The following is a 26094-nucleotide window of genomic DNA, read 5'->3' on the forward strand; positions in this document are numbered from 1 at the left end:
GGAGCGCAAGCAGAAGCCGCGCGGCGAGCCATCACGCCCCCGCGGCCTCCGGGTCTGTCCCGCTCCTGTAGCAGCCGGGCCCCCAGCGGCTCTGGGCCCCAAGGTCCGGGGGAGCCCTGACGGGGAACGACCTGGGAGGGAGGGGGTGAGGAGTGGCGGGGGGGGGGGCGGGGGGGGGGGGGNGAGGGAGTTGGAGCCACTGTGCCGTCGGTCTGTCGGTTCCTCTGTCCACCCACCCCTGTCGCTTTGCAGCAGGGAAGGTCCACCGGGTCCCCGCCGAGTACAAGCCTTCTCAATTAGACAAGAAAATCCTGCTGTGGACCGGGCGTTTCAAGACGATGGAGGACATCCCGTCTCGGATCCCGTAAGTGTGGCTGTGCCGCGGCCTGGCCTCTTCGCCTGTAGGGGGTGCGGGGTCCACCCACCTCCTCACCTGGGCTTGCCCTGGAGCGAAGGCGGCCGCAGGGCTCCACCAACACCTACCCGCGTAAGGAATGTGCCTCCCCAGCCTCCGCCTAGTGAGGTTAAATGTCGAGTTCCTTGACTTGGACAGGGGACACATAAGCTTACAGGGAGATTGTTGAACTTGGGTGAAAACTCAGAAGTTCCGTGGGCACTTTCACCGTTGCCCGGATACCCGCCCCCAGCGAGCTCCGAGCCGCAAGGCCGCGAAGCTCTTAAGCCGCACGGAACGCATCGTCCACGCGTGCACTCAGGGCGGAGTCCCCATAGAGGGAGAGGGGTTCTGCCGGCGGAGCAGATCCCTGCTCCACCCAAGGATCCTGGGTCCCGGGAGAGCTAGAGAGTCTCTGGGAGGAAGCCCCATCCATAGGACCTCCTATCCTGGGGCGGGAGACACCTGATGTACAGGGCTCTGCGGCCCACTGGGCGCAGGGGGTACTCAGGCTGGGACTCTGGGGCACCACCATTGCTGACCTCTTCACCATCCCAAACCCAAGGTAGCGGTTCTGTTTCGAGAGACAGAGTGTGAGCGGGGGAGGGGCAGAGAGAGAGGGAGACACAGAATCTGAAGCGGACTCCAGGCTCCTAGCTGTTGTTAGCATGGAGCCCGAGGTGGGGGCTGGAACCCACAATGGTGAAAACGTGACCTGAGCTAATGTCAGACACCTAACATTAGACCCCTTGCCTACACTTTTTTAAATTTAAATTTAAATTTTGTTCATTGAAGTATAGTTGACACACATGTTACATAAGTTTCAGGTATAATTGTCTACATTTTTATTACTTTTTATTTACTAGTTACCAAAAGCATCTCAAATAAATGGGAAAAAAATGTGATGGAAAATGCTCACTCAATAATGAATTCTCAAACATTTTTATCCCTTTCTTGGATCAAATTATTCAATGAGGAATGGACATGGCATTTGAAAATAACAGAATTTGAAATCTGTATTTAGCATTTATTCAACCACAGAGACATTTCTTAATATTATAAAACAAATAATGTTTTCCTTGACATCTATAGACTGCAAACTACAGACTTAGCCCAAAGCAGAAATTATCCTCAGAAAAACTAAAACAACATCCTTAATTTTTTGGAATTCCGAGTTTTAGTGCTGTAACAATAATCAGTACTTCAATAATAAATAAAAACAAACTGATAACTAAAAAAGAAGAAAAATGTAAAGTATTGTAAATTAATGCTGGTCAAAACACAGTAGACCCAGCAATGCATTGATATAGCTCTATGTGTAAGGAGACTCATTTTACAGAAATAATTTAATTTCCCCAGGACTATAGTCAAAAGAATTGTTATAAACAGGAGAACTTAACTTTGAATAAGATGTCTAAGAAAGAAATTGTAGTTTCGGGTCAGAAACCTGAAAATCGTTGAATATTTATTTTGCTGTTTTCTATATATGTATTTTTAAAGCACTGCTGTTTTAGGAGGGATATGCCTCCTAAACTAACTGTTAGACTTACAGTGTAAACGGCTTTCACTGTGTATGCTCTTAATGGGCATATAATTAATGAGTGACCTATAATCTTTGTACCATACCCTAATGATATTTAATTATAACTGTGCTTTTTCTTCTTTTTGCAGTGCTAAACTAATTTGGTATAGCAGATCAAAGCCAGATGGATGGGTAAAAACGATCATATCTTTTAGGCTCCATCTGGAACAAAAGTCAGCAACAAACATAATCTAATAATGTCTTCATATGTTCACCTGTTTACAACATCTTAAAACGTACATTAATCTCTCGAAAATCTAAGGAAAAGAGTTAGATATTGGTTTTTTTTAATTTTTTAATGTTTTTATTTATTTTTTTGAGAGACAGAGAGAGACAGTGTGATTAGGGGAGGGTCAGAGAGAGAGGGAGACACAGAATCTTGAAGCAGGCTCCAGGCTCTGAGCTAGCTGTTAGCACAGAGCTCAACGCGGGGCTCGAACCCACGAACCACGAGATCATGACCTGAGCCGAAGTCGGACGTCCAAGCAACTGAGCCACCCAGGTGCCCCAGATATTGGTTTTCTGTGCCGTTTAAATTGGTGGAAAAGTTAAACTTTTTTTTCATTTTTAAGAGAAATTGCAACCTGTCTTTCTGAATTTTTCAGTGTAACTACATTCTATTTACACTTTACATTAGACAAGACAGAATACTGCTGAATACATTCTCAAGAATCATTCTTTAATTATGTGTATCTGTAAACTTTCACTTCATATCATTCCAAATTGTAAAAGTTTATTTCAGTATAAAATAGGTCCAGAGGCATGATGATTACTTTTGTAACACTGCTTTGTTAAGTAACATTAAACAATTTGCCTATAACTTTATTAATAAATAAGACTACCCATTATTCAAGTAAGTATTTAAAATTTCAGAATAATAATAGGAAGATGGTTTATCTTTTTCTTTAACAAATCTTTGTGATTTTGATCACTTCTTTTGATAACTTTATGCAAAAGCCACAAAGGAAACACCTTTTCTTTAATAGTCATCTCCAGAGGCTAGTGAGAAAACAAAACGATGAAAAAGAGTTTTAAAAACCATCCTATTTAAAACTAAGAATGAAGCCCACTTAATAACAGAGGGACTGAATGAACTCACATCATTTGAGACATGTATAAGGTTAAGTCTTTACCTTTACCCTGATCTGTGAAGAAAAAAAAATGATGCGAGTCAGGCCATAATCTCTAGTAATTATACTTTTAGCAGTTAGAAACTAAATATACTGGGGAGCCTGGTAAGTTCAGTCAGTTTAGCATCCGACTCTTGATTTCTTCTCAGGTCATGATCTCACGGTTCATGAGTTAGAGCCCAAATGGGCTTCGCACTGACAGTGTGGAGCCTGCTTGGGATTCTGTCTCCTTCTCTCTCTGCCCCTCCCCGCTCACTCTCTATCTCTCCCTCAAAATAAATAAAAATAAAGATTAAAAAAAAACATTATAAAAGACAAGAAACTAAATATACTACACTGTGGTTTCATGGTGACTAACATTAATTAAGACCTAATATACCTGTTAATTTGAAATTGGTAACATAAATGGGCTAGCAGTTGGATGTCTTCCACATCTGCAGTTTGCATTCAGAGATGTTTTTGGAATATTTACATAACAAATTATCTATCATGCCAGTCAGAAAATACTACTACTTCAATATGATTAACAGAATGCATATCTTGGTTTAGGCCAGAAATGATAGATGCTGCAAGAAACAAAGCTCGAGTAAAAGCTTGTTACATAATGATTGGACTCACAATTATCGCCTGTTTTGCAGTGATAGCATCAGCCAAAAGGGTGAGTATCTCTTTAAAATAAAGCTGGACTAGTGAGTTTTAAGCAATATTATGTGCTTTGTTCTCAGTTTGGGGCTTATTGCTATGCTTTCAATGTAAGCACAATTTAATCTTAGATACCTTGAGCCGCCCATATATATCTATCCTACAGGAAGCAAATTTTTTGAGTCCACAAATGCAAAATACATGGGCAGGAGGAACAAAAGCTCATTTCCAATTAAAAGATAAAAACAAAAACAAGACAGTTCATAGCCAGCCTGGTTAAAATCTGCACAAGAAGTTTGCTGCGTGAAAGTTACCCAGACTAGATCATCCCTTAAGTCATGAACTCAATCGTAGTTATTGCATAGAATCTTGAAGTAATTAGAAATGCAAAGGTTGGAAGTGATCAAGGCCGACTTGTTTGTCTGTATCCTGTATATGAGCCCTCTCCTTGCCGTCACCAGTATGTGGTTTCTAGAGAGAAATTAAAAGCTAATTATTCTCTAATTTTATTTCTTGCTTCCCCAAATCCTTCCATCTGCTGAGCAATTTTTAACATGAAGAGCAGCCCCACAATACTGGAAGACAACTAACACATCCCCACAAGTCTTCTCTTCTCCAGTCTTAATTTCTCCATCCCCTACAACTTCCCTCTATTTTGAGCTCTCCTGTGAACACAGGGTCCCTCTTCACTGGGCATTTGCAACTGAATGCATTAGAGCATGACTGCATCTTCTTTGATCATGGAGTGTGCTCTAGTAGCGAGGCCAGAGTTGGAACTCGAGTTTTTAAATTTTTTTTAATGTTTTATTTTACTTCTGAGAGAGAGAGACAGCGTGAACAGGGGAGGGTCAGAGAAAGAGGGAGACACAGAATCCAAAACAGGCTCCAGGCTCTGAGCTGTCAGCACAGAGCCCGATGCGGGCCTGGAACCCAGGAACCGTGAGGTCATTACCTGAGCCGAAGTTGGACCGACTGAGCCATCCAGATTCCCCTGGAACTCTATTTTGACAGCCGAATCACACACAAGGCTTTGCTTGGATCCATACTTCACTCTCTGGGTGTGTGTAGCCAATTACCATTGTGCCTAGTCCTGTGATTCTGCCCATAGTTACTTTTCAGGTTTTTGAGAGTCTCTGAGCCCAATAATTCACATAGGGACTGAGGACTGTAAGCTTACTGGTGTTATGTACATATCCTTTCATTTCTATTAGCTTGGCAGAGAACTTGTGCTTTGAAATTATTCTCATCAAATGGCAAATTTCTTAAATATTTCTTAAATATTCAAACACGGAAATAAAGAAATTTGGTCATCTCTTGTTTATAACCTACTGTAGATAAAATGACTGTCAACCAAGTTGATGATTCTTTAGCTCCTAAATGACAGTGGAGCCTGATACTGTCTGGACCCTCCTTATTTCGTAACATCTTCTCTTTGTTCATTATGCCCCATCTACAGTAGTTCTTTTATATTTTTTTTAATACACCAAGCCCTTTCTCTTCACTAGGCTTTCCTTCCTTCTCATTCTCATCAGAGACCTCCTCTGACTGACCACCCCTTCCAAAATGGCCTTGCCCAGGTGTTCACTATTCCATCATCTTTCTAGCTGCTCATGAGTAAGCCATTATACACCAGCAATCTTATTGACTCCACTTTAAAATATACCTACTGTTGGATCACTCCTCACCATCTCTCCTGATACCACCCTGATCTGATTAAATAATTAACGCATATACCTTAACTGACATTGTGATAGTTGGAGGTGAAGGAAAGATTAGCAATTTGAGATATGTTTGTGGGAGTAGGGAGGATGGAACTTTGTGGTAAATTTGATATGGGAAAAGGGAAGAACATGGAAGAAATAAAAAAAAACCTGGGTTTTTGACTTGAACAACTAGGTGGATGGTGCCGCCATGTGTGGAGTTGTGTAAGGGAGGGAAGGAACTGGTAGGCAAAACAGGCAAAATACACCAAGTCCTCTACTTTGGATATATTAAATGTGAGGTGCTAGTTAGGCATTCATCAATATCTATTATTAATTATTATTATTATTCTGCTAAGGACTTTATATGCTCTTCAGTCTGGGGACCTATAGATGTCCTCACTTCTGGAAGTCTAAGCTGTCATAACTTAAAATATGGCCTCCTTCACCCATTCTGTCTATTCTTTCCACCTATTACGAATGTATGTTGGAACTTCTGGTTCTATTCTCCAAGTCTCTTAACTATCTTTTCTACTTTTTGTATCTGTGTCTCTGTACTGCCCTTTGATTATTCCCTCAGATCCATTTTCTAGTCAGAGTTCTTAACTCCTAATTATGAAGTTGATCGTCTTTTCTTTTCACAGGTGATCCCCCTCCCCCCCGATAAATGCTTAGTTTCCTTGCTAGTTCCTTGGGCTAGTGAGAGGAATTTTAGTCATTTCATTGGAGTACCTTATACTTCCAACTCCAGATCCAAACTCTGGACTCATCTGTTGGTGTAGAGATTAAACTCTCAGCTCACAGCTTTTAAAATCATTATTTTCCCCTAATGACCCCTTCCTGAAACCATTTCCTCCCATCCTGACTTCCATCCTTCTTATTTCCCACCAATTCATGCCTTCTAAGTTCTTTCCATTCTTGGTACCTGAGGATTTCCCTTTATTGATTTTGAGCATAATTTACTTTTCTCCTTTTCACAGAGTATCTCCTATATATATCTAAAACACAAATTTTTCCAGAGAGTCACAATGCTTTGCTTTGTTATTTATTTATTTATTGTTGTTGTTGTTTGTTTATTTTTCAGGCTGCAGAACGACACGAGTCCTTAACAAGTTGGAACCTGGCAAAGAAAGCTAAGTGGCGTGAAGAAGCTGCATTGGCTGAACAGGCTAAGGCTAAATGAAACTGAAAGTAACAAAGTGTTAATCAGAATATCATTGATATTATCAAAAACAATAAAAGATAGATAAAATAGAATATTTAAATAAAATAATGGCCACGGTTTTATTTGGTGAAAAGAAGCACAAAGTCTTTTTTTATTTTTAGTTTTTAGTAAAACTTGTACTGAAGAATAACTGTATTCAGAAAGGTGCACAGAAGGGTATGTAGTCTGATATATATTTATATAATGAACACACTTGCATAACCACTGCCCAGGTCAGATGCAGAACACCAGGAGCACCCCAGAAACCTCCAAGGGTAACCATTGTTATAAGTTTTATCCCATAGATTAGTTTTGCTTGGTTTTGAACTTTATATAAATAGAACTACACAATATGCACTTGAGAGGGTGGATTCTCATATTCAACATTATGTTGTGAAATCAATCCAAACATTTTGTGTAGCATGAGTTTATTAATCTTCATTTTGTTATAGTTTTCCATTGTATGAATATGCCATAGTTTATCTGGATGTTTGGTCCAGTCTTTGGCTATAATAGATAAAGCTAAAATGAGCACTCTGTGTATGTGGCTCACTAAGAGTTCTTTTGAAATCTAAATGAATTTTCAACTGAAGTTCCACTGCATTTGGTAATTGGATAGTCCCTCTGGTTAATCTTTCACAGTTATTCCCCACAATTAGATAATATCAGTTTGAAAAGTTTTATAAACAAGAACTACTAATTTCAAAATCTATTCTAAAATGATAAAAGTGCTAAAACAGTAATTGCATAAGTAATTTAAAGAGACAAAGACATTAAAGAAGAAAAATAGCATGTGTCAATCAAAGGTCTTCAGACTTGTTTGAGGAAGCTCTAAAACAACTTTAAAATCGTCTATCTCCTCCTCACATAATTTTAACTTGGAATCTATAATTTTTAATCATAAACTTCGGTAGTGAAACAGTATAATTTCATTTATTGCATATTACATCTATGTATGTGTGTATATATACACACACATACACACATATGTACACAGAGAGAGAGAGATTTATTTAAAGGAATTGGCTTACATGTTTGTGATACTAGCAAATCAGAAATTTGTAGAGCAGGCTGGGAACCTTCTGGCAGGAACTGAAGCTACAGTCCAAAGGCAGAATTTTTTTCCCTCAGGCAACTTCCGTTTTGCTCTGCATTTCTTTCAATTGATTGGATGAAGCCCACTCAGATTATTGAAGATATCTTCTTTACTTAAAGTCAACTAGCTATAGATGTTAACCCCATCTACAGAATACCTTCACAGCAACATTTAGAATGGGTTTAATTAGATACTGTAACAGAGTCAAATTGACACATAAAATCAACTACACAGTGCCTCAGAGAGAGAGGAAGAGAGACAAAGAGAGAGGAAACATGTACCATCTTTAGATCTAGATGAAAAGTAGGAAAAAAGTCCTTAAAGAATATCTGACCAAGGAGCGCCTGGGTGGCTCAGGCAGTTAAGCGTCCAACTCTTGGTTTTGGCTCAGGTCATGATCTCTCCATTCCTTGAGTTCAGACCCTGCATTGGGCTCTGTGCTGGCAACATGGAGCCTGCCTGGAAATCTCTCTCCCTCTCTCTCTGCACCTTCCCCACTCGTGCAGTTTCTGTCTCTCTCAAAATAAATAAACCTAAAAAAATAAAAAAAATACCGAACCAAAAGTTTATCATATGTATTTGGGGTCAGCATTTATGCCATCTGTTATACCTACCCACCAATAAACCTATACCAAATATTTGGTTAAAACAGCACACAACAGAAGCTTTTGAGGTGATAAAAGCGTTCTAAAACCAACTGTAGTAATGCACAACTGTATCAATTTATGAAAATGCAACCTTACACTTAAATGGGTGAATTTTATGGTATAGAAATTATACCACAATAAAGCTGCTTTTAAAATTTATTTAATGGTTATTTTTGAGACAGAGAGACAGAGTGCGAGCAAGGGAGGGACAGAGAGAGAGGGAGACACAGAATCTGAAGCAGACTCCAGGCTCTGAACTGTCAGCACAGAACCCAATGCAGGGCTCAAACCCACGAACCATGAGATCATGACCTGAGCCGAAGTCAGACGCTTATCCGACTGAGCCACCCAGGCACCCCTAATGCTGCTTTTAAAAAAAGTGACTTGAATAACATCCTATGTTTCCAAGGTAGTGAGAAAGGAGGTCCTCACAAGGGAAATGTGACAATATCTAGCAACAGTGCATATATATTTATTGAGCTAGAAATTTACAGTGTTAGTCATTGCCACACTATTTACAGTGGCAAAGACTGAAAACAATTTAAATGTCTATCTAAGGGATTAATTGAACAAATAATGGTATGTCCACACAATGGAGTACCATGCTGGTACAGTAGGGCATGAAGAGCTCTATAGTCTGCTATGTCATGAGCTACAGAATATAGTTGAATGATAAAAGTGCATTAGAGAGGAGCATGTGTGCTATGCTATTGTTTACCTAATAAGGGGAGGAAATATGTAAATGTATTTTTATATTAAAAAAATGGAAGGATCGGGGTGCCTGGGTAGTTCAGTCAGTTAAGCGTCCAACTCTTGATTTCCCTCATGGTTGTGGGATCAAGCCCTGTGTCAGGTTCTGTGTTGACAGCGTGAAGCCTGCTTAGGAATCTTTCTAACCCCCTTTCTGTGTCCCTCCCCCACTTGCATGCACTCTCTCCCTTTCTCTCTCTCAAAATAAATAAACATTAAAAAAATGGAAAGGTAAACTGAAAAAAAATATTTTTAATGTTACTTATAGGACAAGGAAGGAAATATGTTGGAGGAGATAGTGACAGAAGTTAAACTTTTCTGAATATATCTTGTTTTATATATTTGACTTTAGACAATATAAATGTCTCACATAATGATAAAAACATTGTTCTTTGAAAAAGGCAATCAACTTTTAAAAAGAAAAATCAAATAAATAAACTGGTATATCAAGTTAGCACATGGAAAGTAAATATTTCAAATGATTTTTAAAAATCTCAAGTGGGATATATTTGGCCTTTAAAAAGAAGTCTCCTCCTCCACCCAAAAACCAAACCCCTGTTTTTAGTAAGCATTTTATTAACAATAATATTGATATTGGTAAGAAAACTATCCTATATATTGATTAAGCAATGGAGTAATTAAATAATACATTGAAAAGGCCTAGATAGCAATGGCCAACCTAGTAGTTGTATGCTTCTAGCACAGAGATCTTGATTTTCAGTGTTTCATATTAAAAGAAACTAGGACTCCTTAGAGAAATGGCTGATTCCAGGTGTGGCACAGGAAATATACAAGATGATCCTGGGACATCTGGCCATATCAGAAAATGAATTAGTGATGCTAAGAGGCTATGTCCAAAGGATAAGAATGTGAAAAGCAATCTCCAGTGGAAGGTCCAAGCTTCGAGAAGGAATGGATGAAAAAGAAAGACAAAGTAAAAATAGTTAAATCGAAGTAAAAATTGACTATATATCCTAAAAATATCTAACTTCTGGGTCAAAACAAAAACTATCATATAAATTATAGTGGAGTACAGTTCTTGCACTGATTGAGAGGAAAATGTAAAACTAGTGAGATATTTGTTAACTTAAATATATATGTTAAAATTCCTAGGGTAACAAGAAAATACAAACTTTCAAACAGGAACAGATTTTTAAAAAATAGATGAATGGAATAAATCAAAAGGCAAAAAGGGGGAAGAAGAGAGAAAAAGAGGGAAAGGAAAAAACAGAAACAGAGAAAAAGAGAGAGAGGAAAAAAGGGAAACAAAAACAAAAAAACATGGTCAAAATGAATCCAGATACAACAATAGTCAGAATAAAGGAAAGAAACTCTGGTGAGTGAACACAAAGATACTTAAAATGTATTAAAAGCAGTAATATACTGTATACAAAGTATACAACTAAACTAACAGAATACTGTATAGGCCATTATGAGGGCTAAGATATATAGAATATAAAGATGGCAATTTTGTCAATGGAGAAATGAAACCAAGGGGACATCTAGCTTCAATACGTTATCTTTGTCAAAGATGGTTGATTTGTCAATACAGAATGAAACCAAACTATCAACCAGTTATTTTATCTTTTAAGGCAAAATTGCCTACAGCCAATTAGTTGTGCCCTGAAAATGTTTGAAAGTAAACTGCTTGCAGCAAAGATGTTTATAGTGAAATTACCTAGAACAGGGATTGAGAACAGGGCTTTTCTGTTGTTTTCTGTTTGGTTTTAGTTACATCATTTTATTAATCAACCTGTTCCTTGTCACCTATTTTTTTTTAATGTCAGTAAATCCTAGACCAAAGGTTTTGTACTTTTTCATTCTATCTACTGGCTGCCTCTTTGGATGGTGGCAATTCTGTAGTATACTGGTATAGAAGATTTCACCACGAAAAGCTGTGACTGAACCTTCAATTTGATCACATTTTTGTCTTGAGATAATAGGGCTGCTGTGTCTTCAGCCTTCAGCAGGAAGAGCCATTGCTCCCACAGCAACTGAAAAATAAATATTTTCAGCTAAGTTTCAACTAGTTTGTTTTATTCAAATTCAGCTATCACATAATCTGAAATGTTATTTTCAGATTATGTGATAACTGAATTTGAATAAAACAAACTAGTAATAACAATAGTTATTATTTTGTAATAACTATTGTTCTGTTCTATTAGCACATAAATTTACAAATTCTCACTTGAGCTTGAAAAATATTATACTAATTATAAATTTGTATACACAAAGTAATGCAGCATCTAAATACATTAAAAAATTGCCAGAACTACAAGTAAAAAGTGGACAAATCCACCATTATCTTGAGAAATTTACATATCTCTTAGAAATTGACAAATTTCACTGACTAGTAAATATATTAAAAATGTGTTTCAATTAATAATATACATTCTTCTCTAGCATGCATGAAACATTCACTAAAACAGCATATACTAAACCATAAAGAACATTTTGTCAACTTTTAAACTACATTTAATTCTATTCCAACTTAGAAATTAATGGCATAATTTCTGTTTCTGTTTACTTATTTATTGCCATAATGTTTTTAAATGTTTTTAAAGTTTGAGGATTTTAAAACAGTTCTAAATGACTCATAGGTCAAAGAATAAATCATAATAGAAGTTTAAAAATGCTTAGAATTGGGGCGCCTGGGTGGCTTAGTCGGTTAAGCGTCCGGCTTTCGCTTAGGTCATGATCTCGCGGTTCGTGGGTTCGAGCCCCGCGTCGGGCTCTGTGCTGACTGCCGGCTCAGAGCCTGGAGCCTCTTTCAGTCTGTGACTCCCTCTCTCTCTGACCCTCCCCTGCTCACGCTGTCTCTCTCTCTCTCCTAGAAATAAAAATCTTTAAAAAAATAAAAAAATTAAAAAAAAATGCTTAGAATTGAGGGGCGCCTGGGTGGCTCAGTCGGTTAAGCGTCTGACTTCAGTTCAGGTCATGATCTCATGGTTCGTGGGTTCAAGCCCCACGTAGGGCTCTGTGCTGACAGCTAGCTCGGAGCCTGAAGGTTGCTTCAGATTCTGTGTCTCACTGTCTCTTTGAACCTCCCCTGCTCATGCTGTCTCTATCTCTCTCTCAAAAAATAAATAAAACATTAAAAAAATATAAATAAATAAAAATGCTTAGAATTGAATACTAAGAAAAACCTATATATCAAAACTGCAGAATGCAGCTGAAGTGGTAATTCAAAGTAAATTAATAGCTTCAATATGCTTTTCTTAGAAAAGAAAGGTTTATAACAAATGTGTTAAATATCCCTAAGAAATCAGAAAAAGAAATACATAATAAATCCAAAGGGAATAAAAGATTGGAAATTATAAAACAGAGAACAGAAACTAATGAAGTAAATAAAAACAGAATATAAAGAGTCGATGTAACTGAATTTGGCCAAGTCCTCCAGATAAGAGATAAAAGGTACAAGAAAACAGTTTAGAAATGATGAAAGGGATGAAAGCCAGAGATTTAAAAAAAAAAAAACATTATGAAATTGGTATGCTTTCTTCTGCTCTGCCCAAAACGGAGTAATAGGGATAAGATATACTCTCCTGCCTGAAACAACTGGATTTTGTACAAAAACATGAAACAACAGTTTCCAGACATGGGACATTAGGCAATGAAGGGCAGTGATCCGTGAAATAGAGAAAATAAGTTAGTTGGGCCCTGTAACTGTTCCACTCTACTGCCTAGAAAGTTTCAAGACCATCGACAGGAAACTTGGTGGAGGCTAGAGGTCTTTCAGAGTTGAGAAGAGCCAGGAAGCCAGGGAAGATAAGAGAATTAGATTTCACAGGGTAGGGAACCAAAGTGACAGAGCTATGCAGAGAGCTCTAGAGATTTGCAGCTGAATGTTAATGACCACATGTGACTACTACCCATGGTCATGGAAAGAACCACTTGAAAGAACAAGGAGAAACAACTGTTGGAGCTTACACATGGCCAAGAATGGTTTGAGTTCCACCAGCTCAACTAGAAGCTCTTATTATTTGACAGACTTGCAGAGTACTCAGAATGGTATTGCCTCTGGAGTAAAATAAAGGCCGTTCTGTGCCTGTCTTACAAAGCAAGACTATAAAGGATCAAATTGTCTTCAAGTAACTTCGTGTTCCATAACAAAGCTTAAGGATATATGTAGGAAATCCTTATCTAATAGCCAACAAAGTAAAATTCACAATGCTTGGTTTCCAGTACCAAAGTACCACACATGAAAAGAATGCATGCAAATGGGAAATACAAACCATGATGATGGAAAAGATTAAAAGAAAAAAGAGCAGATAAGTACAACATATCAGCTATAATCATATTTGCTGTGTTCAACACAGTAAAGCTTGAACATAAGAAGAATTATGGGAAATATGAAACAGACCCAAGTAAAACTGCTAAAGAGGAAATATACAAAGAATGATATGAAGAATTCAGTAACGGAATTAAGACCCAATTAGATACATCAGAAGACAAGATTAGTGGATTCAAAGACAAAGCAATTGAAACTATCCAAAATGAAACACGGACAGTTAAAAGACATGAACAAAGCTTCAGTACTAGCAGTATGACTATTTTGAGCAGCCTAATATAAATGGAATTGAAATTGAAAAAATATTGAAAGAAATGAGCTGAAATGTTTCCAAACTTGATGAAAACTATAAACTCAAAGACCCAAGAAGCTCAGCTAACTACAAGAACAAGAAACATGAAAAGAGAAAATTGCGAGACACATCATAATCAAATTGCTTAATATCAGTGATGAAGAAAAAAATTTTAAAGCAGCCAAAGAAAAAGTTAACATTACTTAGGAACAAAGATAAGAATGACAGCAAAATTCTTATCAGAAAAAGGCAAGTCAGAAGACACTGGAGCAACATCTTAAAAGAAAAAAAGTTTCTAGAATTCTATACCCAACACAAATCTTTTAAAAATGAGGGCAAAGTAAGGACTTACTCAGGCATACAAAAGCTGATGGAATTCACCACTAGCAAACTTATAATACAAAGATGTTAAAGTCTGTCATGCAGAAGGAAAATGATACCAGATAGAAATCTAGATCTACACAAAGAATTGAAGAACACCAGAAATGGTAACTATGCAGGCAAATATAAAAGAACTTCATGCGGGGTGCCTGGGTGGCTCAGTCGGTTGAGTGTCTGACTTCGGCTCAGGTCATGATCTCCCGGTTCGTGGGTTCGAGCCCCGCATCGGTCTCTGTGCTGACAGCTAGCTCAGAGCCTGGAGCCTCTTTCGGATTCTGTGCCTCCCTCTCTCTCTGATCCTCCCCTGCTCATGCTGTCTCTATCTCTCTCTCAAAAATAAATAAAATATTTTTAAAAAAAACTTCATGCATTTTCAACTTTTTTTTTTAATGTTTTATTTATTTCTAGGAGAGAGAGAGGGACAGCGTGAGCAGGGGAGGGTCAGAGAGAGAGGGAGTCACAGACCGAAACAGGCTCCAGGCTCTGAGCCGGCAGTCAGCACAGAGCCCGACGCGGGGCTCGAACCCACGAACCGCGAGATCATGACCTAAGCGAAAGTCGGACGCTTAACCGACTAAGCCACCCAGGCGCCCCTCAACCTCTTTTAATAAGCAAAAATTTATGACTAAACAATAAACGTATTATGAAGTTTATAACATACAGAAAACATATGGCAACAACAGTAACAGGCAGAGGAGAAAATGGAAGTATACTGTACCTAGGCTGCTTATACCAGTATTGTCAAATAGAAAAATAATGCTTTGTATGAAATTTACAATTTTCAAATAGCCATGTTAAAAAGTGAAAATAATCAGTAAAATGAATTGTAATGGAATTTAACTCAATGTTCAAAACAGTATTTTAGCAAGTAACCATAATATAAAAATTATTAATAAGATCTTTTATATTAGTTTTTTCTTTTTAAATCTTTGAGCCCCAACATGGATTTTACATCTCAGTTCAAACACTAAATTTTGATTAGGAATATTTGGTCTATATTTAGACTTCACAAAACATACAGTCAAAAAAAAATTCCCAACCCCAAGTTGTTCCAAATATATGTAGGTTTCCTAATAACCAAATAAAGTTATCAGTTTTTACTTTTAACTTGATTAAAATATTAAAAGTTCAATTTCTCAGTGGTACTAGCCACATTTTAAGTAGTCTAAAGTGCAGTGTTATATGTGATACGCTTCTATATTACTTGAAAGTAGCCAGAGTTAAAAATGCCTATTTTAAACCCTTTATAAAGCAACCAATAAAAAATGAAAAACAAATATAAGGCATTACAGCTAATAAGTCAACAAGAGAGATGAAATGGAAGACTAAAAAATATTTAAGTAATCCAAAACTGGGTAGAAAAAACAAAACCAGATCAAAAAAAAAAAAGGATAAAAGGCAAATAGTAGGTCTAAACTAAATCGATAATCATAACTGTTAATGATTCATAAACACTCCAATTAAAATGCAGAGATTCTCAAAATAAAAAAGCAAGATCCATATCTTGCCTACAAGAAACCCACTTTATAAAGGAGGAAATTGATTAAAAGTAAAAAGATGGAAAAGATATACCACACTAAAACAAAAGTAAGTAGGAGTGGCTATATTAATATCAAAGTAGATTTCAGAGCAAAAAATATTACCGAACGTAAAAAGGGTTATTTGATAAAGGGGACAATTCATGATAACCAAAATGTGGAAGTAACTCAAATGTCCCGCAACCAGTGAATAACTGTGTTATATCCATACAATGCAGTATTACTCAGTAATAAAAAGGAATGAAATATTGATATATGCTACAACATGGAATAAACACTGAAAACATTTATGCTAAGTGAAACAAGTGAGTCACAAAACAAGATGTTCTACAACTGATTGTGGTGATAGTTACTCATCTGTATGAACATAGAAACCACTGAATTGTATACTTTAAGTGGATACATTGTATGGTATGTAGGCGAATATCTCAATAAAATTTTTTTTCAAAAGAAAATAGCATGTCCTTGATACGTGAATAGGAAACATTTTTTTTGAGGTGAACATTATATCAAGATTTTATTGTCTTCATAATACAGCAAAATAGGAAGCTTAAAACTGGATCACTTGGCCCTTTCTCTTCTCATCTCCTCTCAGTTCAAAATGCTTGCATCTCTTAACAGCCAGCATTAAATCTGCAGTTAGGCTAAACGAATTCAAGCCTCAGCACAATCTTCTTTGTAGTTTCAGACTTTTTCCAGAAAATTGGCTTAGTCTGCCCACCATAGCCACTCGGCTTCCTGTCATAACGCTGCTTCCCCTGGGCACAAACAGAATCTTTGCCTTTCTTGTATTGTGTCATTTGTGGGGTTGATGCTTGGCTTGCAGAAAGTCCAGCAGGTTTTAGGAACATTCACATGGTTGCAAGAGCTGTTGGCATGGAAAGCTGAACAGGGACAATTTAATGTAAAAAGATTAGTAATGAGGGATTGGCTACTAGAGGTAAAGAGAAGTCTGATAAATAACAGGATATGTAGGGAATAGCCACTACATCTGAGACAAAGTGAGTATCCAAGGAAGTAATATGGAATAGGTCCGCCTCCTGCAAGGCTAAGATTCGGACCTCATTGGTACGTAGCATTACTGGATGGCAGAAAAGTTCTTTGGGTGTCTCGAGCTGAGGCTGGCAAGCAGAAAACTGTCCGCTGAGGTACCAACAAAACTAACCAGTAATTTGCTCTCAACGGGTGCTGAAGGAACTCCCTAGAAAGTTGCTTACAAGGTGTTACTTAATTTCGGTGAGCAGTTCCTCACTGGTGTGTGTGCAAGTCTCTCTGCAAGCTTGCTGAGGCACCAGTGAAACTAGCTGGGACACCACCTACTGGGAGCCTGTGCAACTTGGCTAGAAGTTGAGGTGCGTCACTGGGGTAACTCTCCAGGGGGCTGCCTGTTGAGAGTGCCATTGAACTTGTTGGGAAGCAGACGAGAGGTGTCAATGAAACTCACCACGAAGCTGCCTGCAGAAGTAGCACTGACACTAGGCTGGAGGTGAGCCACTGTAAGTCTTCTGCACGGTGGCTGAGCATCACAGGAACAAGAACTAGGAAAAGCAAACTAGGAAGAGTTCACGGAACATTTTTCTCCTTCAGCGTCCCTCCAGGGCCTTCTACCAACAAAACTTAACATCATGCCATTTGGCAAAGGAGAAATGTTTACAGAGTCTAGTACCAATATCAGAAAGTAGGTTGGGGAAGGGTGCATTTGGAGTTTAAAAGCAATTAAATGGTAATTGACAAATTTGGTGTATCTTAAAATAGGTTCAATGCTGGAAAGTCTATTTTTCAACATATTAGCAGTAGAAAACTGCATTCAGGTTAGAAACAGAATAAAATAAAAACCTTACACTAGGAACAAGAGTACTTTTTATGTCTGATAGAAGTTACCTACAAAAAACACACAGTCAATTCTCATTATTCATGGTAGTTATTGTATAAAGTTGCTGCAAACACTGATTTAGCAAGTACTGATCATTACTCCTAGGGGAAATACAACATTAGGTGAGCCTGGTAATATTTTTGTCAACAAAACAATACATATCCTGCTCTATAGGTGTTCCTGTTTAAAGACTATATTTATGATACATTAACATTGAACTCACAGTCTACAGTATTAGAGCCCATGTATAAACAAAGCGTAGCTAACAAATATGCTTTCTGTTAAGATACATTACTCACAAGAGGCGCCTGGGTGGCTTGGCTGGTTAAGTTCAGGTCATGATCTCACAGCCTGTGAACACAAGCCCCACTTTGGGGGAGCTCGAGTTCTGCTGAGGGTGAGTCCTGCTTCTTTCTCTCTTCCTCTCTCTCTCTCTCCCCCTCATGGGATTCTCTCTCTCTCCCTCTCTCTCTGCACCTTCTCTCTGGCCCTTGCTCACTTGAGCCCTCTCTCTCTCTCTCAAAAAAAAAAATATACGTCACATAAATACATACATACATACATGAAATAATTAAAAAGACACAGTACTCAGATTTCTTGCACTTAGGAGCACTAGACAGCAAGCACTTCAGCAATATACTTGGAAGCCATTTTAAACAGCAAAATCAACAAAAAAGCACAAGACACATGGCACTAAATAGATCATGAAACGATAGCTGTTTGTAGTATGAAAGCTGAAATAAGAAAGCAAAGCATTGCTTTGTTCAATCTCAGCTGGGTGGCTCGATTTTTTCACCACTATGCCCACAAATAACCATGGTCATGGTCATGGAAATGCCAGGAGTGTTGATTTTAGGGAGTTGGCAAATCTGGTAACACAGAATCTCCAAATAACAAAAGAAAATTCACCTACTACATCATCATCAGTGGCAAAACATAAATGCATTTAGAAAAATAAGTTTAAGACACCTGCTACTATTACTTCTAGTCAATATTGTACTAGAGGTCCTACCTAATGCAATAAGAAAAAGAAACAAGGATTTGAAATGAATATAATTATTAGTAAATATTGCCTACAAAACCCCAGATCATCTACAAATTGGAACTAATTTAGCAAGGTTGTTAGATATGATTAATATGCAAAATTCAATTGGATTTCTATAACCCAGCAACAATTTGTAAAATTTTAGCTAACAAAAAGTAATGCTTTACAACAATGAAAAACATGAGGGTTCTACCTAGGAGTAAACTTAAAAGATGTGAATGATCTTTGTGAAAATTGCAAAAAAGATTTTTGAAATACAGCAAGGAAGCTCTAAGTAAATGGCAAGCTATAACTTGTTAATGGATAGTAAAAGTATAATGGATAGTAAAAGTAAAAAAAAATAATTTTGGACTTCTCCAAAACTGTCCTCTAGATTAAATGTAATTTCATCCAAAATCCCTATGGGGCTTTTCACAGAATTTGAGAAGTGAATTCTTTATGTAGAAATGCAAAGAGCTATGACAATCCTGAAAAACAGAAGACTTGCCTTACCAGATAATCATGATGTAGTCAAAAAATGGAATAGTATATGTATCAATATGAATGCATTTCAAAAAATGTTAACATTGAGCTAAAAAAAAGCATAGAATATATGAAATACTCCATTTTATACATTTCAAAAACAGGAAAGTGAAACTATACATTTTAGGTATACTTAAACACGAGATAAAACAAAAAACAGCTTATTAACACAAACCAGAATAATGGTTACAAGGGACTGATAACTTACTAAGTTTGGTGATGAATACGTAGGTGTTCATTTTGTTATTCAAACTGTCTTCTTACACATTATTCTCTGTGTATACTGTATAATAAAACAATTTGAAAGATGGAATGCTCAGAAAATAGTAATGTTGAAACCCTAAAGAGTATCTTAAATTTTGCCATGCTATTTTAGTTTTTAAAAACATGTTAAAACTAAAAAATTCCTCAAAAGTGGTCTACAAGTTTAGAACACTCAAGGTTTAAAAAAATTCTTTTTTAATTTAAATCCAAGTTAGTTAACATATAGTGTAGGGGCTCCTGGGTAGCTCAGTTGGTTAAGTGTCCAACTTCAGCTCAGACAGTTCTAGAGTCTAAGCTCATCAGGCTCTGTGCTGACTTCTCAGAGCCTGGAGGCTGCTTTGGATTCGGTCTGTCTCACTCTCTCAAAAATAAAATTAAATAAAAAAAACATAGTATAATAATGATTTCAGGAGAAGAATTTGGTGATTCATCACTTACATATAACACCCAGTGCTCATCCCAACAAGTGCCCCCCTTAATGCCCTTAATGCCTCATTAAGTGCCTTCCTTAATGCCTTTCAAGTACAAAAGGAAAGAAAATCAAAGAAAATATATAAAATGACCAAACACATCATTAAAGGATGTACTTAGGAATTTCTGGGAAGAGAATGTCACTGCAGATTTAAATCTATTGTTTGACCTGTACATTGCATTTTCAGAAATTCATTTGCCTCTAAAACTTGCAGACTCCCTTATTGAGAGTAAAGTACCCTAAATATAACCAATCCAATTACTTTCACTACTCTATGATTAACATAGTTTCAAATACTGAAAGAAATGAAGCCAGGCAAAGCTAAAAACAGCAGCAGCAGGAGCAGCAGCAAACATAAGCTCTAGGCTAGGGAGGCTTAGGCGTGGCTACAATGTGGACCACGTGTCCCAGAGTACATTAAGAAAGTTAAATTAATTGGAAATTCCCTCCAATTTCTATTTATCTGGTTTAAAACTCTTCCCCTCAAATAAATGCAATGTATTGCATTAAAATAACAGAAAAGGAAAAAAATAATCTGAAAACATGTGAAACTACCAAAGCTTAAAGCACAAAGACAAATCTGACGTATAGCAGAATACATAAGTTCTAAAATAAAGGCAACAAACATACTGCTTTATCAGATATATTACAAACATCATTCTTACTGGTTTTAGAAAGTAGATGGAATTATAATCATGAGGGCATCTGTTTTTGCTCCATTCAAAATACAACAGCATCAATGAGAATAAATGAAATAGACACATTTATATAAATGCAATTGTAAAATAGTATTTTATTATTTTTAATATAGTGCTGTAACATTTCATAATATTGCATACTGCTCAACTGTTGGTTTATTTAGTTAGGCAAGAATATCCTCCCCTCATCCCATGCCCAAATCAGAATTTAAAGACACATTATCCTTTAGAGCCCTAGCACACTGTCTCCTACTATGTCACATTTCATAAAACAGTAATGCTATGAACTAAAAGAGTAAAGGTTAACAATTACTTTGATTTCACAGTTTCACAAAGCAGCCAGTAGATTGCTGAATTCAGAACAGCAACAAAAATTCACTAGACTTTGTAATAGTTACCTTTTCCATAATGTTCCTTCCTAAGAAAAAATATGAAGGCAAAGGTAATGCTTCTTTTAGTCTTTTATTCAACAAATCAACCTTTATCTTGCAAATAAGTTTTACAGTTATGAGATGATATTATTTCTGTGCCAGCAGATTTTTGTTTTTTGTTTTTAAATGTTTTGTTCTGGTGCTACCAGTAAGTGAACAAAATGACACTAAAAATTAAGTTCTAGGAACACCTTTCAAAACAAAATTTGTTTAAAAAAAACCAGGCTAGTGAGTCAAGTACTTACAAATATAAAACAAGTAAGCATAATTGCATAGATTAACTAGTAAAAATTCAAATTCAGACAAAATAAAATAATAAATTTAATTAAATAAATGTAAAAGGCTCTTTCAAGTATTTTTTTTTTTTGCATTAATGTTGTATGCATTCTCCTTTACATGTTTTAATTTTTTTTTGACACAGTTTCTCTTGGATTTAAATATAATAACTCATTATAGGAAAGCAAGTTAAAAAAAATTTTTTTTCCATAAGGGTCAGTGAAGGTTAATGAAAATATATTTTGGATCATTTTAAAAATCATATTTGAAAAGAGTTGACATATATAAAAAAATGTAATAACAAAGTATTTGCTGTTATTGGTTCAATGAAGTCATCATCATGTCAATAGCTGGTTCCAAATATTAGATACTACCCCTTGCATTCAAATCTAATCAAATTAACTACCCAAGTAACAGATCTAAGAAATTAAACACAATTTTATATTTGGATATTTATAATATGGTCATATTCTGTATTTAGAGATAATAAAGTCTTTCAAAACTTTGACCAAAGTCTTTCAAAATTTAAAAATTGTCCCCTCAAAAATCATTTTATATGAGTGTGGGTACGTACACACACATACATTATTTCTCCTTCTGTAAGAACTACTTTGTTTAAAAGACTTGACTTAGATATTTATTAATATGACTACAGGGTCCTCAAAATAAAAGCAGGCACAGCTGGTTAGTTTATGAATTATGCTGCATTATCAAGTTCAGTTGATTACAAAGAGTGGAATACCCTGTCACCTGATACTTAGAACCATCTGTACCACAAAGAAGTGTTTATGTCATAAATTCACCATCAGTTTGGTAATCTTTGATATAACTACCCTGTTCTTTTGGATATACATAACGCAAAAAAACAAAAACAAAAAAAAACCTTTTTATACTAAACTTTGTAACTTCCACCACAATAAAAAGGGCACAGATACAATACTTAACAATATATAAAAGAGGTTTGGCAGATACAGTCAGCGTTATGGACACCATTTTAACCTGTATTTTATATCTGTAGGTTTTAAGTGTCTTGCCAAAAGCATAGTTTCATGATACATAATTTACAAAGTGTCATACTAGTTAAAAGTACTCCTATATACATTTTCTTCTTGTAACATGCCTCTGATTTCCAGCAGAAACATTATAAATGCTATCATAAAAGAAATCTTTCTTTACAGAATAGACTATGGATCATATCAAAAATGCTTTAATTCCCATCTTAAAACAGGTGTATACTAATTTTTAAATACTTTAAGTAAATAATTGGAAATGTAAATAGCCTGCATATAACTATAAATGAAAAGACTGAGTTCAACAGTACCATATCTGCTTAGAAAGCTCTAACAAGTACAGCACTGTGAGAATAACACACAGATACCATATACATATGTATCTATAAATAAATATAATTTTTCTATTGAAACTTTTTTTAAAAGCTTCACGGATTGAAGAGGTTTTTGCTGTTAATACGTAAAACACATACAGTATACTGACCAATCTGATACAATTGTAATCTAATACACTGATTTACAACAAGCAGCAGTATGACCCTCTGTATTATGAAAAAAAAAATCCCTAATACAGATTTCAACTATATTAAAGAATCCTTAGCAATTTTCATTAGTGTCATCCTTTAGTGTCCAAATATTAAGTGCATTTAATAAAATTTAACACACAACAAGGTGATTTCTTCAGGATAATTTTGCCATTCAAGTACCCAAGTTTATTATTACACAAAAAGTGAAACTGTTCAATTACTGCTCTGAAAAATCAGAGAAAGAATTACAGTATTATTTTTGCTATGCAGCACTACTTTAGATTCATGATGGCATCTCTATCATGATGCTTTTTAAAATGAAGAGTGAAAAAATAATAAAACACTATTTCAAAAATGGTAGCATATTTGGTCAAAATACAAAATATAATAATATTAATAGCATTTGTATGTTAAAAACAAATATTTAAATGTTGTGTAATCATTTTAATGTGTTCAACATGAAGAACAGCTTTTCTCTTCACAATTGCCACATTTTGATTGATTATCAGTACAATACTTCTATGTTTTATAAATAAATTTTACAGGTTTTCTGTTGTGTTTTTTTTTTTTGCAAAGTATAACCTACAGCACAGTGATTTATAATTTAAGGTAATAGATATTTTCACATTCTAATTTAGCTTTTACACTATTTCATGCTTCTGAAGCTTCTTTGTTTTTGCTTCAAGATAGAGGTAGATTTAGTAGATTGGGCATGTCAGACTTACTGCCAAAATGCAACTATCAGTAGCTGTACTGCTAATGCACAGTTTCCAAGATGCTAGAAAAAATTCAGAACCATTATGTAATACTCTGCCAAAGTTCTCCTTTTCAAGCTTAAGTTATTAAATAATTTTATATGTATTTAATTGTTCACAAGTAGATACAAAAAATAGATAAAACAATTGAAACACAAAAACAGGTATACCAAAATAAAAACAAAACTATAACAAAAGATTGCATCTGAATGGAAACTTTTGTTTTGCTTTTTAAAAGTGCATCAACTTTTTTCTTTTCTGTTCTAAGTAAAAACACACCAAACATTCCTACTGACATTGTAACAAAGAAGAGATATCTGAAACTACCCTATTTAGCCATTGATTTTCCCCTCACCAAATTAAAGTTGAAACCCTTCCATTGGTGCTTCTTGCTGCTGAAACACGAACTGTTGCTGATTTTCATCCACCTGAGGTACAATGCTGGGGTCATCTTCTTCTACACCAAAGTAATGTTCAATCAGATCAAAAGCCTTTTGGTAAATTTCCTGATTTTCATGGCTTTGCAGAAATTCAATTTTATCCAGACCTATTATATAAAACATATATATATATGTACATATATATATATATATGAAGAGAGAGAGAAAACTAAAAACTGTATGTAGGTTTCAACATACAATTAAACCAAAATAATGAATCAATAGCATCTGTTAGTCTGCTAGCAGTGAGACTGTTATTTTTATTTAATTTTTGCACATACTGATAGCTAACACCATTTATGCCTTAAACTTTTGAGAACGAAAGCATGAGGCAGAGTGGTATGAGGAAGTAGCACAGGACTGGCAGTAAAAACATCACAGTCTTCACCCTGGTAGCAGTGTGATTTTGCCCAAATAAGTTTGGTTCCTTTGTATTTTAGTGTCTAAATTTTAAAATTACAGTTTTAGAGTATGTAACTCCACAGGTCCTTTCCAAAGTAATTATGCTAAATAAAAGGCACAAAAACGGATAGCATCAAAACAGAAACACACTAAAGGTGAGCAAACTAACACACATTATCTCTGAAAATGAACCAGACGGTACTAATATGGAATGAGTATTATTTGCAATCCAACGTAGCTACTATATAGTTTACCAAAAGTACAACCTATAACTGAAACTGGTAACGTCTATTTTTACAAGATAAGCAGATTCCAAAGTACTTCATTTAATTGCTTCCAAGAAAAACAATCTACACTTAAGTCTGAGTGACACTGAAAATATTTTTCATTTGATTACAGATAAACTTCTTCAATTATATTATTGCAGGATAATACTGGAAGGACTAGCCAGAGCGATTAGGCAATAAAAAGGAATAAAAGGCATCTAATTCAAAAAGGAAGAAGTACAACTGTCATCATTTGCAAATGACATGGTTTTACACACAGAAAATCCTAAAGACTCCACCAAAACACTGTTAAAACTAATCAATGAATCCAGTGAAGTAGGAGGATACAAAATCAGTGCAAAACTCTAGTACATGTCTATAAAGAAATAACACACTATTAAAAGAGAAATTTAAAAACTAATCCCATATACAAGTGCAACAAAATGAAAAAAATACCTAGGAATAAATTTACCTCCTTTTACCAAGGAGGTAAAAGACCTGTACACTGAAAACTATAATGAAAGAAACTGAAGACAACACAAATAAATGGAAAGATATTCTGTGCTCATGGGTTGGAAGAATTAATGCTGTTAAAATGTCCATACTATCCAAAGCAATCTACAGATTCAGTATCATCCATATCAAAATTCCAATGGTATTGTTCACAGAAACAGAACAAACAATCCTAAAATTTGCACTGAACCACATAAAACCCGAAATAGCTAGATGCAATCTTAAGAAAGAACAACAAAGCTGGAGGCATTATACTCCCTGATATCAAACTATATTACAAAACTATAATAATCAAAACTTAGTTGCATAAAAACAAATCAATGGAAGAGAATAGAGAACCCAGTAAGAAACCCACATATAACATCAATTAAATTACTACAAAGGAGCAAAGAATGTAACATACAATGGGAAATGATAGTCTCTTCAAAAAAATGGTGCTGGGGGGTCGCCTGGGTGGCTCAGTCAGTTAAGTGTCGGACTTCGGCTCAGGTCATAATCTCATGGTTCGTGGATTTGAGCCCCATATTGGGCTCTGTGCTGACAGCATGGAACTTGGAGCCTGCTTCAGATTCTGTATCTCCTCTCTCTGCCCTCCCCTGCTCTCTCTCTCAAAAATAAACATTAAAAAAATGGTGCTGGGAAAACTGGACATATACACAAAAGGATGAAACTGGGCCACTATCTTATACCACACACTAAAACAAACCCTGAATGGATTATTTGAATGTAAGATCTGAAATCCTTAAACTCCTAGAAGAAACACAGGTGATAAACTCTTTGATATCCATCTTGGCAATTTTTTGGATTTGACACCAAAAGCAAAGCAACAAAAGTCAAAATAAACAAGTGAGGTTATATCAAACTAAAAAGCTTCTGTACAGCAAAGAAAGTCAACAAAATGTAAAGACAACCTACAGAATGGGAGGAAATATTTGCAAATCATATACTTTAAT

General features: G+C 35.9%; 2 protein-coding genes and 1 pseudogene across 2 annotated transcripts in view; 1 reads left to right on the forward strand and 2 right to left on the reverse strand.

Annotated features, from left to right (window-relative positions):
- Positions 1-6: 6 nt before the first annotated feature.
- On the forward strand, positions 7-6713 carry FAM162B (family with sequence similarity 162 member B; the record flags this gene model as incomplete). The annotated part of the gene is made up of 4 exons (XM_077770872.1): positions 7-103; positions 253-364; positions 3656-3764; positions 6533-6713. Coding segments are annotated over 4 exons (417 nt in total), but the record flags the coding sequence as incomplete, so codon positions are not given.
- A 9464-nt stretch (positions 6714-16177) lies between these two features.
- LOC144237155 (large ribosomal subunit protein eL42-like) lies at positions 16178-17048 on the reverse strand (annotated as a pseudogene).
- Positions 17049-20596: 3548 nt separating this feature from the next.
- The window catches only part of KPNA5 (karyopherin subunit alpha 5), a 39993-nt gene continuing 34495 nt past the window's right edge, over positions 20597-26094 (reverse strand). The window contains exon 14 of the mRNA XM_077770858.1: positions 20597-24067. Coding sequence (XP_077626984.1) covers positions 23880-24067 — 188 coding nt within the window. The 3' untranslated portion in view covers positions 20597-23879. The remainder of the gene's footprint in view (positions 24068-26094) is intronic.

This window comes from Crocuta crocuta, unplaced genomic scaffold, assembly GCF_008692635.1.
Source record: "Crocuta crocuta isolate KB4526 unplaced genomic scaffold, BGI_CrCroc_1.0 scaffold562, whole genome shotgun sequence".
NCBI lineage: Eukaryota > Metazoa > Chordata > Mammalia > Carnivora > Hyaenidae > Crocuta > Crocuta crocuta.